The sequence below is a fragment of the Phocoena phocoena genome, chromosome 1 (assembly GCF_963924675.1).
Source record: "Phocoena phocoena chromosome 1, mPhoPho1.1, whole genome shotgun sequence".
Lineage (NCBI taxonomy): Eukaryota > Metazoa > Chordata > Mammalia > Artiodactyla > Phocoenidae > Phocoena > Phocoena phocoena.
Window position 1 is genome coordinate 112,669,035 of NC_089219.1, and position 11,898 is coordinate 112,680,932.

The 11,898-nt window shown below is 59.2% G+C and overlaps 1 protein-coding gene across 1 annotated transcript; it reads left to right on the forward strand.

Annotated features, from left to right (window-relative positions):
• Positions 1 to 1,251: 1,251 nt before the first annotated feature.
• Positions 1,252 to 9,922, forward strand: EFNA3 (ephrin A3). The gene is made up of 5 exons (XM_065876645.1): positions 1,252 to 1,401; positions 7,465 to 7,778; positions 8,247 to 8,312; positions 8,502 to 8,579; positions 8,792 to 9,922. The coding sequence occupies exons 1-5, from the start codon at positions 1,274 to 1,276 to the stop codon at positions 8,920 to 8,922; spliced, it is 717 nt and encodes a 238-aa protein (XP_065732717.1). The 5' UTR covers positions 1,252 to 1,273; the 3' UTR covers positions 8,923 to 9,922.
• Positions 9,923 to 11,898: the final 1,976 nt, after the last annotated feature.

Here is an 11,898-nt window from a genome sequence, read left to right on the forward strand (position 1 = left end):
AAAAGGGGATGAGGGGTGGATACCCCCTAGGTCCGGATTCTAGACCCTTTCCCTCAACTTCTACTTCATAGGAAAAGAGAGAAGAGGAGAGGGCAGAGCTGAGTGTGTGTCAGAGTGTGTGCATGGTCTTGTGTGTGAGTCACTGTGTGTGTGTCTGGTGTGTGCTCCTAAATCTATGTGTACCTAATCCCTGTGTTTCTGCAGATCTCTAGTTGTCTGATAGTACCTTTACCTGTGTGTGTCTCCGAAGGGTTATCTGTGTGTGTGTGTGTATGTCTGTATCAAACACCTGTGTTTCTATGTTCTCTGCCTCTGGGCGTCTGTGCCTTTTCTCCTGAATGTGTGAGTGCCACTGTGAGGACGGTGACTATGGTGAGAGCTGGAATACAAGGTGCTCTGCCTGCTGCCCTCTTGTTAGCATCTGTAAGAGTAGGAGTGAGAATGCCTGGGGGCACCACTGGCTGCGCTGGGAGGGGGCTCTGGTTGAGTGTGAGTCAAGAATCCTTTGTAGGTGTCCTAGGGAAGCCTGTTTTGCTCTAGCTGACTCCTTGGTCCCTCCTCTGCCTTGGGCCCTGGACTGCCGAAGGCCCTTCCAGCACCCAGTATCGACATTCTTGGGGGCTGAGCTACTCTACACTACCTCCAAGAAAAATAAGCCGCCTGCTCAGCTGGGGGCTTCAGGTCAACAGCTGTCAGGTCCTAGGTGGCAGCTGAGGGCTTCTCAGCCACCCTCTAGAACCCACTTGACTCCTCATGCACATGGGAAGAGGGGCATAAAGGGAGCAAAGGACCAGACTGTTCAGAAGGGAGGGGGGCCTAGTTCTACTTATTAAGGGGTCCTGGACCCCCAGCTTCTTTTCAAGTCTCCTTCGCCCCATCCCAGAAATGAATGTTCACAGGAGATCAAGATCCCTGTCTTGGCCTCCCTAATTCTTCTCCTGGGAACTCCAGATTGGGGAGCTGAAGGCCCAGGGCCGGCGGTAGCAAATTAAACCTAAGAGTGAGGGGTGAGTAGCGCTCCGGTTGTTCCCGAGGGGGCAGCACGGTCCTCACCTCCCACGCGCCGCGCGCGCTCCGGGCCCGAGCGGGGCGGGGCCTGGCGGGAGCGCGCCAGGGGCGGGGCTTCAGGGGCGCGCCCGGGAGGGCGGAGGGAAGGGCTGGGGGCGTGGCCTAAGGCTCTGGGGCCGGCGGCGGCGGCAGCAGGGAGCTGGGAAAGCAAGAAGCCGGGAGCGCGGGGCTCAGTCGGGGGGCGGCGGCGGCGGCGGCTCCGGGGATGGCGGCGGCTCCGCTGCTGCTGCTGCTGCTGCTTGTGCCCGTGCCGCTGCTGCCGCTGCTGGCCCAAGGGCCCGGGGGGGCGCTGGGAAACCGGCATGCGGTGTACTGGAACAGCTCCAACCAGCAGTGAGTCGGGGGCCCAGGGAGCCCATGCGTCCCGCGTCAGTGAGAGGGGGAGGCCTGGGAAGTCCTGGGGGAACCTGGGGTGGGAGTCCTGGGAGACCATAGCTGGGGACTAGGAGGCGAGGAAGAGGGGGAAACACTCTGTAGGCATCTATGACACTCGGGGGGTGTCTGAAAGAGGCTGTTAAGGTATAGTAACCAGGGCTTGGGCCGTGCTGAGGAGGCTGCTCGGGGACACCCCACCCTACCTTGACTTCTCTCCACACCCGCCTCTGGAATAGCTTACCCCCACTCGACAGTCCCCCCATCTTCCTCTCCTTCGGCCGGGCTGGGGTTTGGGAGTACCAGTGTGCTGGGAATAGGCCGCCGCACTTGGGGGACCCAGGGATGACCTGTTTTCAGCCGTGAGGGTTTCAAGGGGTTCTATGACTCCTGCTTTTAAAAGTGGAGTCCAGAGCTGAGGCAAGGAGTCCGACCAAGCACCTCCTCAGAACGAAGGCGAATGGGTTGCCCTGGTTGTATGGATAAGCCCGGTTGGGGTGAGCTGGGGCTGGGCCGCCAAGTTGGGGGGCTCTGGAGGTGCTGCTTGGATAGGATGGGAACGTGGGGTACCGGCAAAAGGGAGGGAGGCAAGGAGATGGCGTGTCACACACGCACACACACGCCCGGGCTGGGGACGGCGTGTGGCTCCAAGAGTGAGCGGGCGTGCGCGGCTGTCAGTGTGCGTGTGTGTCTGAGTGTGTGATTTGTGTGTCTGCGTCGGCGATTGTCTGGGGGTGGGAGCGGGCGACGGGTCGGGGAGGGGGCTGCGGTCGCTGTCCGCGTGGCCGGCCGCTTCTGAGCTAGGGTGGCTGGCCGCGGTCTGGGCGGGTGTCAGGGCGGCCGTGTGGTTTCCCGGGGTGTGTGAAGAGGCGGCTGGGTGCCGGCTGCGGGGCCAGGTCCTCATTCTCCGCAGTCCTTGCTGCCCTTGTCTTCTCCTCCCCGCCGAGCCGCCGTGTGTATCACCCCGGCCGCCTCCGTGTGTGTCTGTGTGTGTGTGTGTGGAGGGGGGGAATCCCTGGGGACACGGGGGTCACTGTCACACCTACCCAGGCGGCGGCGGTGGCACTGTTTCTGGCTCCCCACTCCAGGGGGCGACTCGGGAGCAAATGGCGAGGCCCACGGGAGGGGACTGAGAAGGCCGGGCGGCCGCGACCCCCAACCTCCCTGGGGAGGGAGTGCCGCTCGCCGCTCCGCTCTTTGTTGTTTGGGGCTCTGCGCCTCCCCCTCTCTCCCTCCTCGCGCCCGGAGTGTCAGACTGGGGGTGGGGATGAGCCAGCGACGCCCCCCTCTCGCTTCCCATGGAAACCTCGGGGGTGGGGATACGGCCCGTCCCCCCCGGACCGGGACTCGGAGAAATCCGAGGGGCACTGGGGGCTGACTCCCCTGCTCAGTCTAGCTCGTCTCCCTCCCCCAGACTCACACGTCCGCCCCCCGCCCCGCTAGAGTCTGGCGGGGGGCGGGAAGCAGAGAGCGCGCAGGTGAGGGGCCCCTGGTTCCCCATCACCGTCAGGGCACCCTCATATTCTTAGGAGAAGCCGGAGCCAGGGGGATGCGGGAATGGCGGGGGGGGGGGAGAGGGATGTTGTCAATCATGTTCCCCTCCCCTCATACACCTGGGCGCAGGTGAAAGCCTTGGGAGGGGGTGGGGAGCCCAGGTTCCGAGAGCCTCCTTTCTGTCTTCCCCGCTCCCCCACAGGTCTGGACCGGCAGAGATGGGAGGGGGCGCGCACCGGGCCGGGAGGCCGCCGCCGCCCCCGCCTCGCTTCCTCCGCCTTTGTTGCCGCTGTGCCCGGGCTCCCCAGCTCCCTCACTGCGGCAGCCGCGGCCCCATAAATCGTGAGAGCGACGTGCTCCGGGGCCGGGAGTGGAGAGGGCCAGGGAGCTGGGGGCGGGGCCGGGCCGAGCCACAGGCTCCCGCGCCCCCTCCCCCAGGTCACGTGAGCTGGGCTCCTGGCTCCCACCCCTCGCCACTTGCCGAGGGTCTCTGCCCCTTGGGATCATGTGGAGAGGGTCTGCGACCCCGCCTTCTGGGGGTCACGTGGGAGTGTACTGGTGGAAATTGTGCGCTGGTCTCTTTGACAGACCTGGGGGCAGTGCCCTGCACAGCGACCGTGATCTCGCTTCCTATCTCCCACTCGGCCCCTCCGTTTGGTCCTCTGGAATAGGCGAGATCTGTTCCCAGCCTGCCCAGAAACTAGGGATTGGGCGAACTGTACTGGAGGAAAGCGTGAGAGTGTGAGGTCGAGGGGTCCCCTGAGCCCGGAATCGAATGGGGTGTCGGGATTGGCCAATGGCCAAATATATGCGCCCAGGCCCGTGTTCCATTTCTTTGCAGAAGTGTGCAAAGGTGCTGGTCTTCACCCCTATCTCAAGAAGTGTACGGAACATCTTTCTCTAGCTGTCTCCCTACCTGTCTCTTTATCTCTGAAATGTTTCTGTTGCTTATCTCTCTTTCATTCATATATTTATTGAACAAATATTTATTGAGGCTATACTACCTCCCTGTTGGTCTTTCTCTCTCTCTCTTTTCTCTCTGTCACCGAGTCTCTGCCCTGAACCTCTTCCCCGTCCCTGATATTCTGCTTTGCGTCTCTCCGTCTCCGTCTTTGCTGTCTGTGGGCCTCTCTGGAGCGGCCTCTACGTCTCTCCCTTTCTCCAAGCCTCTCTCCTGTCTCATTCTCTTCCCTCTCTCTCTCGGTTTCTGGATCCCTCTCTTTCGCTGTGTCTCACTCCCTTTCCCCTCTCAGTGAATCCGGTTTCTGTTCATCCCCCTCTCGGTGTGCGTCTCCCCCTCTCTCCATTTCTATGTGTCTCGCTTTCGGCGGGTTTCTCGCGCTTCTCCGCCGCTGCAGATCAATAAACCTTCGCCGCCGCCGCCGCCGCCGCTGCCGCTGTCGCAGGGAGGAGGGGCGGGGATATGGGGCGCGCTGATTTTCTCCCATCCGACGCCGTCCGGAGAAGCCCAGGGCCCAGTCCCGGGCTGGCAAGACCCAGTGCGGTGGGGCGCAGAGGCCCGAGGCGCCGGAGGGGTGAGGGGGTGTCAGCGTGCACGCGCCGCCCCGCGAGCGTTCTCTCCAGTCACCCACCCAAGCCCGGGTGCGCGGACCCCACGCCGCACACACGTGGTCAGGCCTAGTCGGCTAGGGTGAGTGGCGCGCAGCCTCGGGGGCGCGCGCTAGAGAGAAGGAGAACCGGGGTCCGCTGTCTTTATCCCTCCTCCACTTCCTTAGCTCTGCATCCTGGCGTCTGGGGTGGGGGCAGGGATTTAACAAGTTCAGCTCTCTGGGGATCCTTTGCCTACTCCCTGGTCCGTTAGACACCCTGTTTACCTGCCCCTAATTGCCCCAGGGGGAGAGGTTTGCTCCTTCCCCACTCCCCCGCCGCCCACCCCACCAGGCTCGAGCAGGTAGGGCACTGAAGGAGTGAAAGTGAGGGGTGGGAATGGGCACCGGGGGCGGTGAGAGCCGGGAGAAATGAAACAGGGTGAGGGGGCACCCCCTCCAGGTGGGGTGTGTTGACACGCCTTTCTGGAGGAGAAATGGGAGGCTAGGAGGGGATGAAGTGAGGAAGAATAGAGAACTGTTTGAAGGGGCAGACATGACCCAGCCCCCAGATCCCAGCCTATCCTCTTCTCCCGTGGGGCGGGGGGTGGGGTGTGGCTCTAGGTTAGAGAGGTGCGGCCCTGGAGGGGGGGTGAGCTGTGGCGCTAAGCCGGGGCCTAGAGGCACCTCCCTCTTCAGTGCCAAGGCTGGGAGGATGACAGATTCAATTAAAGCGCCCAAGCCAAGCAGACACCTCAAGTCTCCCAGGGGGTGTGGCTGGGGATTCCTGGCACCCAGCCCTTTGCCCCCTGTCCACCAGCTACCAACTGGGCACAGTCATTCCACAAGCAGTTCTTTCTCCCACATGCCCAGCTTGGGGAGGGAGGTGCATTTCAGGGGCTGTTCCACTCAGCCCAGGGATGGGAAAGAGGTGGCTCCTCTTCAGTTGTGGTCGCCCAGCAACCTTTGTATAAGGCTACTCCCCTCTGCGTTAAGGAAACTGAGGTACCTGTAGGGATAGCTCTGGCTTTGGCTTCCTCTCTGCTAGAGCAGGGTGTGTTGTGGAGGAACTGGGCAGTGCCCTAGGGAGGCGCTGCTTCAGAGGAGGGCTGGAAACCCGGGCGAAGCTAATGGACAGAGGCCCCAGTGTGCCTGTGCAGCTGCTCCAGGCCTGGCACTGGTGGCCCCCTCCTCAAAGCCTGTGGAGAAAACAGTAGACTTTGGGCTTGGGGATAGAGAGGCAAACCTGGGGTGGTGGCTGGGAGCTAGGCCTGGTCTAACCCGTTTTCCTGCTCCCAGTGCCCCAGGCAGAGACTCCTGCCCACCTGAGTGCCAGGGCCAAGGAGGGGCCAGAGTGACCCATCACTCCCATGGGAACCGAGTGGGGCTGGTGGCATTCCTGATGATTCAGGGAGGCTGTGCCCATTCTTACTGGGGTGCTCAAGCACCAGCTCTTACCTGTCTGCCCTACTGCTAGGCTTGGAAGGGAGTATCTGCGGAGCGGGTGGCACAGGCAAGGCCAAGGAAGTAAGGTGAGGTGAAGAGGGACTCTCAAGGCCCCATGCCATCCAAAGGCCTCCAAGCTCGTTTCCCTAATGGATCTAATTACTGTTTGTGGAACTGGAAGGTGCCTGGCGACATGGGGAGTGAGTCTCTCCCCTCAGGGAGTTCCAGGGACCAGGGACCCCAGTGGTTTGATATTTTGCCAAGTACCCCATGCCTTCCTGTGTCCACCACACTCCCCTCTCACTGCCAAGATGTGTGCATTCTTATGCTAAGGAAATTAGGGGAAACTCCTGCCTACTTCTCTGAGTTTCTTTCTCCATTCAGATGTTTCTCCCATCCCCACACCACTCAGTACCACCATGGAGAACAGTAACACCAACATTTTGATGGTAACTAGCAAGGCAGGTGGGGATTACAAGGGACCCAGCATCTGCTTCTCTGCTCATAGAAGGATCAGGGAAGTAAGAGGCACAGCCATCTTGTCTGGGCACTATGCCCACTACTCTTCCCAGCATCACCATCACCTGGGGCGTTGGCGTCCAGGTTGAGGAGGGAGGTGTATAGAGACAGAAGTTTTGGCTGGTTGGCGTGACACCACACGGAGCCTTGGTGTTGAGTCCCTTAGCTCCCTGATCTATTGTGTCACGTTATTGGGGACCTAATTGTCTGTGGCCTCAGGGTGGAGGTCAGTGGGACTCAAGGTACAGAGGCCAGTCATACCGTAGAGAGAGCAAGTGCCAGTGTGTGTGTGTATGGAAAGAGCAGGAAGAGAGCTTGCGATTGCTGGGGTCAACCAATACTGGCATGCCAGTCCAGCACACATATCACCTACTTTTTCTATGTGTATGCCGCCTATGAGTGGGCGGTGAACATATTTGTGTGTGTGCCATAGAAATTGTGCATGTATATGCATGAAGCCTCCATACATGCGTCTGTGAGGGCAGGTCCTGTCCGACTCGCCTTTGGGGCCGACTGGCAGCAGCAGGAAAGCATGCTGGGAGAGGCGATGGAGAGCGCGCATCCCTCGAAGGGATCCCTCCCACTTTCACACTTCCATTCCTTCTATCCTTCCTCCCTACTAGTGAATTATGGGGGATGGACAGAGGAAATCCGGGCCTGGGTCTGGGAGTCGCTGGGGCCTGCGCCGTTTCTGTGGTAACCAAAGCATACGTTCCCTTCTTCCCTCCACCCTTCTCCCCCGCCTCTTTTCCTTCTGAGGCCGGCAGGGCTTCCCTGTGCCTTTGCTACCCTCTGGTGGCCACCATGAGAAGGGCAGAACAAGGAGTGGGCCTGGAAGGATAGTTGGGGCACTGGCGGCACTAGGGCCCTGGGGACAGAGACAGGGACTGAGAAGGGAGGAAGCTCAGAAGAAAAACCGGGAGGCTCCGAGGACCCTGGGGAAGGTCTGCGGAGCGGTGAGGTGGAAACTGGGTTGGCTTTGGGTTTGTTCTCTCTGACCCGCTTCCTCTCCCCACAGCCTGCGGCGAGAGGGCTACACAGTGCAGGTGAATGTGAACGATTATCTGGATATTTACTGCCCGCACTACAACAGCTCAGGGGTGGGCCCGGGGGCGGGGCCAGGGCCCGGAGGCGGGGCGGAGCAGTACGTGCTGTATATGGTGAGCCGGGCAGGCTACCGCACCTGCAACGCCAGCCAAGGCTTCAAGCGCTGGGAGTGCAACCGACCGCACGCTCCCCACAGCCCCATCAAGTTCTCGGAGAAGTTCCAGCGCTACAGCGCCTTCTCTCTGGGCTACGAGTTCCACGCGGGCCACGAGTACTACTACATCTGTAAGTGACGGCCAGGCGGCGGACCAGGGCGGTACCTAAGAGTGCCAGGGGGTGGAGTCCCGAGGGGCCGGCGGCGGGCCAACGCTGCAAGGCACTAGGTCTCCGTCGCTTGGAGTGATACCTCGGGATGAGGCGTGGGGGCTGGGGCCTCAGGGTTCCAGCTCAGAGTCTTGAGGCTAAGAAAGAGGTTAGTGGCATTCCGAACTTTGGGTCGCAGAGTCACTGTTTCTGTGAGGGCCATTTCTGGGCCGGGACCTCAGGGGTCATTGTTTCTTGAGGGATGGGACCCAAAGGGCTTCTAGGGCTGACGGCGGAGCCACCACGACCAATGCGCAAAGGGTGGAGGAGGTACTGAAGGACACTGCCCAAGAGGGGCAGTTTGGAGGGGGTGAAAAGGAGAGTTTCTGAGCGAGGAGGGCACGGGGTGTAAATCTGGAGAAAGCCACTCAGGCCCAATCTCTTCCCCAGCCACGCCCACCCACAATCTGCACTGGAAGTGTCTGAGGATGAAGGTGTTCGTCTGCTGCGCCTCCAGTGAGTATAATAGGCTCCCAGCCGCGACCCCATTGTCGGCTCCCCTGCTTTGGGGCTCCCCTGGCTTCCTGGGGGTGGGGGCGGAGGGCACAGGCGAGGGGGACTCGCTCCTCAGCTGTAACAGGGGGAGGGGATCCTGGCCCTGACTATCCCCTCCTCTCTCCCCCACCCCGCACCCCCCCCCCGCAGCATCGCACTCCGGGGAGAAGCCGGTCCCCACTCTCCCCCAGTTCACCATGGGCCCCAATGTGAAGATCAACGTGCTGGGTGAGTCTGCGCAGCGCCCTCTGGTGGCCACTGCTGGATCCGCAGCCCCCTCCCCGGTGCCTGCTCATCTTGCATGTCTTTCCTGGGGTCACCGATCTTTACCACCCCCGTGGGTGGTCACGTCCCCCGCTCCACTGCTGCTGCCGCTGCCGCGTGCCCCGCCCCAGCACTCAGCACAGCTCTCACCAGTCTGTCTATTCATCTATCCACAGAAGACTTTGAGGGAGAGAACCCCCAGGTGCCCAAGCTTGAGAAGAGCATCAGCGGGACCAGCCCCAAGCGGGAACACCTGCCCCTGGCGGTGGGCATCGCCTTCTTCCTTATGACACTCTTGACCTCCTAGCTCTGCCCCCTCCCTTGGCAGGGAGAGATGGAGTGGGACTGGGACAGAGCAGGGAGGCTTTGGCCTCTCCAAGGGAAGCCTAGCCTTGGGGCCTAGACCCCTCCTCTGATGGCTGGAAGTGGGGTCTGCACCATACATCTGTGCCCACCCCTTCTGCCCCCTCCCCACCAAGTAGGGCACTGTAGTGGACCAGGCACAGGGACAACCAAGGGTTCCAAGTGGCCTTGTGGCTCTGGTAATGTTTGGTACCAAACCCGGGGGGCCATAAGGGGCAGTGTTCAGGACTCCCTGCCCCCTGGTACCTTTCTCTGACCCCTGGTGCCCTCCCCCCTTGTCCCCCCCGAGAGAGAGACAAATGTGCCCCAGAGAGAGCAAATCGAAGTGTGGGAGACACCCCCAATCACTCTCTTCCAGGGGCAGAACATGGGGAGGGGACTGGATGGGCGAAGGGGTGGCACCGCCTGCTGCCCCCTTCCCCTGTTTACAGCAATAAGCACGTCCTTCTCCCCCTACTCCCACTCCCAGGACTGTGGTTTGGATTGACTCCAAGTTTACAAGTAGACACCCCTGGGGGGGCCGTCAGTGGACAAGGGTGACAAGGGGTGGGCATTGGGGTGCCAGGCAGGCATGTACAGACTCTATATCTCTATATATAATGTACAGATGGACAGAATCCCTCCCCCTCCTTAACCCCCTGACCTTCCTTGACATCCCCTTCCAGCTTCAGACCCCTTCCCCACCAGGCTAGGCCCCCCACTGGGGGACCACCTGGCCCCTCTTTTGTCTTCTGTGAAGACAGGACCTATGCAACGCACAGACACTTTTGGAGACCGTGAGACAACAACGCCCCTCTCCCCTCCAGCCCTGAGCGGGGACCCAGCTCCCAGGACCTTGCCCTGCCCATCCTCTGTGGTCCCCACCCATTCTCCTGGGCCTTTTTCAAGTGCTTTGGCTGTGACTTTCATACTCTGCTCTTAGTCTAAAAAAATAAACTGGAGATGAAAATAACTGAGTGTGTGTAATTTCCAGGGGCCGTCACTCTTCTGTACACTGGTTAAATAAACCCCACAGATCACAGGGCCTGGGGAGGGGACAGGACTCTAGGGCCAAAGGGTCAACTGAACACCTTATTCTGTGGCTCATCTCCCCTAAGGAGGCAGCTCTGAGTGGAGGGAGCAACAAGGGCTTCTGAGCATGGCATGGCAACCTCTCTGAGCCTCAGTCAGAAAATTTAGGTTATAATACACCTCTCACAGGGTTGGTGTAAAGATTAAATGGCAGAGGGAGTATAAGGCTCAATCAGTGATGGTTTTCTCCTTTTCTTCCCATTCCATTCTGTAACCAGAAGTTCTTGACAGGGGTCTATGGATTTCAGGGGGGTGTGAACCTAGATAGGAAAAAATTATATCTTTATTTTCACTCGCCTGTAACTGAAATTTAACATTCTCCTATGTACTTGGGCAATAAGCCACAGTGGTGGGCTTCCCTGGTGGCTCAGTGGTTAAGAATTCACCTGCCAATGCAGGGGACACAGGTTTGAGCCCTGGTCAGGGAAGATCCCACATGCCACGGAGCAACTAAGCCCGTGTGCCACAACTACTGAGCCTGTGCTCTAGAGCCCCTGAGCCACAACTACTGAGCCCACGTGCCACAACTACTGAAGCGTACGCTCCTAGAGCCCCAGCTCTTCAACAAGAGAAACTACCGCAATGAGAAGCCTGCGCACCGCAACAAAGAGTAGCCCCCGCTCACCGCAACTAGAGAAAGCCCGCGCGCAGCAATGAAGACCCAACACAGACAAAATTAATAAATAAATTAATTAATTAAAAAACAATGTGAAGGTAAAACAAAAGTTTAAAAAAAAAATAGCCACAGTAGTTTTAAGGGCGCCTGTGACTTTGTAACAGACACAGATGTGTTCAGACTGCGTTATAGTTTTTTTTTTTTTTTTTTTTTTTTTGCCGTACGCAGGCCTCTCACTGTTGTGGCCTCTCCCGTTGTGGAGCACAGGCTCCGGACGCGCAGGCTCAGCGGCCGCGGCTCACAGGCCCAGCCGCTCCGCGGCATGTGGGATCCTCCCGGACCGGGGCACGAACCCGTGTCCCCTGCATCGGCAGGCAGACTCTCAACCACTGCGCCACCAGGGAAGCCCTGGACTGCGTTATAGTTTTTGAAGATATCTCAAAATATCATTTACTCTCATCACTACTTTGAAATAACCGTGGTTGTTAGATCTTGTTTTTAATGTGTTAATAAAGAAACATATATATTACTATACCAAAAAATGTAAATGTTTTGATAACTGTGTTTCAATATAATTGGTTTCCTTTATAATCCTTTGTAATTTTATTTCTTTCATTTAAAACATTATGGCCAAAAGGCTGAGAGTTTGCGGGTGCTGTAGCCGCACATAACAACAGCACCCGACATCCATCAGGAGAGTGAGGGGACAGAAGGAAGAAGACGTGACAGTGGCTGAAGCCGTCAAAGGTCACAGCCCCACCTAAGCCCATTGAGGTCAGGGTTGTACAGGTGGGCACTTCAGGAGGGTGGTGAGGGGTTGCTGATAAGGGCCAAGATCTATCCAGGCTTCCCTTGCCCAGCCAAGCTCCCTGGCCCACGGAGGGGGTGCCTTTTTCCTCATTGCCAAGCAGTGACTCCAGCCCAACCAGGGCACTGTGTGGGCAGGCTGGGTCCTGTGTGAGTGCCCCTCCTGTGTGCCCTGTGGCTCTTGCCAGCTGCACTGTGAGTCTCTGAGCAGCAGGGACTGTGTCTTCTTCCGCTCTGTACTCATAAAACATGGGAAACGGAATTTCGACCAGACCGTGGAGGGTGGGTAGGTTTCCCACTGGCAGAGCTGGGAGGAGTGGGGGTGGGAGGGCAGGTGTGGAAAGGATCAGGGGCAGCCAGTGCACTAGTCCGAGGCTCCCTACGTGGAGACAGGACTTGAAAAGGTAGGCTCATCGATCTAGTCAT

Bases quoted from the DNA above. Each gene is read 5' to 3' on its own strand.
- EFNA3 (XM_065876645.1), top strand. From the start codon at position 1,274: ATGGCGGCGGCTCCGCTGCTGCTGCTGCTGCTGCTTGTGCCCGTGCCG. The intron at 7,779-8,246 runs GTAAGTGACGGC...TCTCTTCCCCAG, and splicing joins CCACGAGTACTACTACATCT to CCACGCCCACCCACAATCTG. The intron at 8,580-8,791 runs GTGAGTCTGCGC...ATCTATCCACAG, and splicing joins TGTGAAGATCAACGTGCTGG to AAGACTTTGAGGGAGAGAAC.